Raw genomic sequence first — 4,340 nt, forward strand, 5'->3', positions numbered from 1 at the left:
TCTGAAGAATAAATTTTATTGAACTTCAAGCTGATTAAATAAGTAGAGGGGTAGTACAACTAACACAGAACATGGACTGCTAAAAGACTGCTAACATGCCTATAAAATAGGAACAACTATAACTAGCTAATAGGCTAATGACTAAAAGAAAACTAATCTCCTAATAATCAGTTGAAGTCTCTGACACATTCAAAGCATATCCTGAGACAGGTAACAACACTCCTCCTGAATCAAGAGCTACAAACTCCCAACTTTTCTCTAAGAAATTCGAATCTGCTAACATGAAATGACTTTGTAAAAATGTCTGCCACTTGATTCTCTGCTTTGCAATAGAATAAAACCACTTCACCATTTTTCTGCACTTCCCTCAAGAAATAAAACTTGATGTTGAAGTGCTTGGTCCTTCCATAAAACACGGGATCTTTGGATATGGCTATAGCAGCTTGATTATCCACAAGGATCTCAGTGCTCTCTACTTGCTCCAGCTGCAAATCGATCAAAATTTTCCTAAGCCATAGTGCTTGATTAACAGTGGCTGCTGCTGCGATGAATTCTGCTTCAACTGTTGATTGTGCTACTATTTCCTGTTTCTTTGAGCACCATGAGAAACAACCTGATCCAAAAGTGAAACAATAACCAAACGTGCTTTTCATATCACCAGTTGACCCGCCCCAATCACTATCAAAATATCCATGGAGTTTGAAATTCTGACTTTTCCTAAATTTGATGCCATAGGTTAGAGCTCCCTTAAGATACCTAACTACTTTTTTGGAGGCCATCATGTGCAACTCACTTGCACAATTTAAAAACCTTGATAAAACACTCACAGGAAACAAGATGTCAGGCCTTGTTGTTGTGAGATACATCAAGCATCCAATTAAGCTTCGATATACTCCTTCATCAACTAGTTCAGCTTCATCATCCTTTTTCAGCTTTCTTTTTTATTCATTGGAGTACCTACACTCTTGCATTCTTCCATTCTAAATCTTTTTAGAATCTCCTTCATATATTTCTTATGACAAACAAAAACTTCATTCTGAGTTTGCTTGATCTCCATTCCCTGAAAATAAGTCATCTCGCCAAGATCAGTCATCTCAAAGACTTTCATCATTTCCTCCTTGAATTCTTCAATCAGCCCTGTATTATTTTTCTGTCACAAGTAAATCGTCGACATACAGAGAAATAATAATGATGTTAGAGGCAACTTTCTTGACATAAAGAGTCGATTCACTTAAGCTTTTTTCAAAGCCTAAGCCTAGCAAATGATTATCTATTCGGCTGTACCAAGATCTAGGAGCTTGCTTTAGTCTGTATAGAGCTTTCTTTAACAGATAAACCATATCTTCATGTCCTGGTACGCTGAACCCTTCTGGCTGCTCAACATATATTTCTTCCTGTAGTAGACCATTCAAGAAAGCAGACTTCACGTCCATTGGAAAAATCTTCCAATTTTTCTGTGTCGCAATAGCCAAAAGCATCCGAATTGTATCTAATCTGGCTACTGGGGCAAAAGTATCAGAAAAATCTACTCCCCAAACTTGGGCATAGCCTTTCACCACCAATCTAGCTTTGTGCTTGTTTACCGAACCATCTGGATTTCACTTTGTTCGAAAAATGCATTTAACTCCAATCACTTTTCTATCTTGGGCTCTTTCCACGAGCTTCCAAGTATGGTTCTTTTCTATCATGGTCAGCGCCTCCTTCATTGCATTTGTCCAATTTTGATCCATTTTTGCTTCCTCATATCCTGCAGGTTCAAAAACAGCAACATTGCATCTCTCATAAATATCAGAGAGTGACCTTGTTCCCCTAATAGGTTGATCATCCACCAAGTCATCATAATCAAGTTGTGAATTATGGTTTTTAACTCGAGACTCCTCATTCCATTCCCATTGCTCATCTTCAAGGAATTGAACGTCTCTACTTACCATAATCTTGTTTGTTTGAGGTTGAAAGATCCTATAAGCTTTAGAAAATAAGCTATAGCCAATGAAGATTCCCAAATCTGCCTTCTTTGTCTCTCTTAACCTGTGGAACATAAGAAAAACATAGACATCCAAATATCTTGAGGTTTTTCAAAACAGGTTTGACACCATACCATGCTTTAAATGGAGTCTTTCCTTCCACTGCCCGTGTAGGCAGTCTATTCAGCAAGAAAACAACAGTGTTTGCTGCTTCAGCCCAAAACTTCTTTGGTAGATTCTTCTCATGCAACAAGTATCTCGACATCTCCATGATTGTTCTATTTTTTCTCTCACTCACTCCATTTTGTTGTAGAGAATAAGGGACAGTAAGCTGGTGCTCAATTCCAGCTTCTTCACAAAAAGAATTGAACGTATCTGAGGTATATTCACTTTCATTATCTGACCTAGTGACCTAAATCTTGCTGCCACTCTGATTTTCTATCCATCTTTTGAACTTCATGAAAATTCCAGCAGCTTCGGACTTAAACTTCATAAAGTAAATCCAACACATTCTTGTTAGATCATCAATGAAAATAATATAATACATGTTGCCATTGAGTGATAGATTTCTTTGTGGACCACAAAGATCGGTGTGAATGAGTTGCAACTTTTCTATAGTTCTCCAAGTGGAACTTTTAAATGGAAGACTAGTATGCTTGCCAAGCATGCAAGCCTTACAACTTGAGAGGTTCTCCTCCATGTTTGGTAAACCATTTACCATTTTGCTCCTTTGCATAAACAATAAAGCTTTGTGATGAAAGTGACCCAACCTTTTGTGCCACATTTCCGCTACAGTGAGCTGGCTTGGAAAAGCTATGTGTTCCTTGTTCAATGGATTCAAGGAGAAGCTTTTTCCCTGCATTTTAATTCTGAATATTTCCTGCCACTAGGATCACTGATCAGGAACACTTTATCTTTAAATAATAATTTCAATCCATTTTCTAGGAGTTGTCCAACACTTAATAAATTCTGATAAATTTCAGGAACAAATAAAACTTCATAAATAAGTTTTGTACCTTTGTAACTTTCAATTGCTACAGTCCCCTTTCCTTTCGCTGGGAGGTATTCTCCATTTCCGATCCTGACTCTTGATTTAATTGATATATCAAGTTCTTTGAAAAGCTTTTCATCACTGGTCATGTGGTTCGTACAACCACTATCAACAAGACAACTTTCACTTGAATTTATGCTTGCGAAACAGGTGGCCACAAATAGTTGCTCATCTTCTTGTTGGTCTGCAATCTATGCACATTTGGTTGTTTTAATCCCTTCTCTTTGCAAATAATCTCAGCATGACCGAGCTTGTGACACTTTCTGCATTTCATATCAGGTTTTCTCCAACACTTGATGTGTGGATGATTTTTCCTCCCACAATGTTGGCAGGGAGGATATTTGCCTTCTCTGTTGTTGTTAGTTGCAGTAACACCATTTCTCGCTGTGTTGCTTCGTAGTTTTCATGATTCCCTTTCTTTCCTTTTCCTTTGTTTCCCCTGGCACTTGAACCGAACTGCAAGTTGGCTTGCAAGGCTCCCTCAATGGATCCCTCATGCCTCATCATTCTTCGTTGTTCTTGTGCCTGCAGTGCACTCAATAACTCTGCCAAGCTAAGCTTAGGCAGATCTTTAGTATTTTCCAATGAAGAAATAGTTGCCTCATATCTCTCAGGTAAAGTTACAAGTATTTTTTGAACTATTCTATTATCAGTAAGTTTATTTCCAAGTATCCTTACCTTATTGGCAATCCCAAGCAACCTATCAGAATAATCCTTAATGGTTTCTGATTCCTTCATACGCTGCATCTCGAATTCTCTAACCAAGTTCAGTACTTTCATTCCTCTAATTCTTTAATCTCCCTCGTACTCTTACTTGAGGAAATCCCAAATTGCTTTGGCTGAGTTACATGTCATTATTCTACTGAAAATGGTGGCAGAAACTGCAGCAAAGAGACAAGATTTAACTTTGGATTTTCCTGTCTTCTTTTCCTTGTGGGTTCTAATCTGAGCCATAGTTGGATTCCCTGGCAGAGGATGCACTTCGTAGTCTTCCTCGACAGCCTCCCACAAATCACTAGCCTCCAAATAAACTTGCATTTTTACTGCCCAGGCTTGATAGTTTTCTCCATCGAAAACTGGTGGAGCCATAGCAGAAAAAGAGCCTGCATTCTCCATTGTTTTAATGGTGTTTTGCAGAGAATATTTTATGGATAAACACTCAGAAAAGAACCTCGCAAGTCTCACACAAGTCCCTTAAGAAGTAGGGCTTTGATACCAAATGTTATTAATTTAACTTAAACAACAAGATTAATTGAAAACTGAAGAATAAATTTTATTGAACTTCAAGCTGATTAAATAAGTAGAGGGGCAGTACAACTAACACA

General features: G+C 37.9%; 1 protein-coding gene across 1 annotated transcript; it reads right to left on the reverse strand.

Annotated features, from left to right (window-relative positions):
• Nucleotides 1-230: 230 nt before the first annotated feature.
• Nucleotides 231-3,104, reverse strand: LOC125834277 (uncharacterized). The gene is made up of 7 exons (XM_049513441.1): nucleotides 2,981-3,104; nucleotides 2,683-2,820; nucleotides 2,099-2,315; nucleotides 1,635-2,028; nucleotides 1,206-1,394; nucleotides 958-1,150; nucleotides 231-613 (listed from the first exon to the last, which is right to left on the reverse strand). The coding sequence occupies exons 1-7, from the start codon at nucleotides 3,102-3,104 to the stop codon at nucleotides 231-233; spliced, it is 1,638 nt and encodes a 545-aa protein (XP_049369398.1).
• Between the last annotated feature and the right edge of the window lie 1,236 nt (nucleotides 3,105-4,340).

Source organism: Solanum verrucosum, unplaced genomic scaffold, assembly GCF_900185275.1.
Source record: "Solanum verrucosum unplaced genomic scaffold, falcon-dt-bn FXZP01000026.1, whole genome shotgun sequence".
In the NCBI taxonomy this organism is placed as follows: Eukaryota; Viridiplantae; Streptophyta; class Magnoliopsida; order Solanales; family Solanaceae; genus Solanum; species Solanum verrucosum.

What these genes read in the sequence shown, in the direction of transcription:
- LOC125834277 (XM_049513441.1), bottom strand. Translation starts at nt 3,104, where the DNA reads ATGACCAGTGATGAAAAGCTTTTCAAAGAACTTGATATATCAATTAAA. An exon ending in TTATGCAAAGGAGCAAAATG is followed by an intron (nt 2,316 to 2,682) that starts GTAAATGGTTTA and finishes CTTTTTGTGAAG; the next exon opens with AAGCTGGAATTGAGCACCAG. An exon ending in GGAAGAATGCAAGAGTGTAG is followed by an intron (nt 614 to 957) that starts GTACTCCAATGA and finishes CTTTTGGATCAG; the next exon opens with GTTGTTTCTCATGGTGCTCA.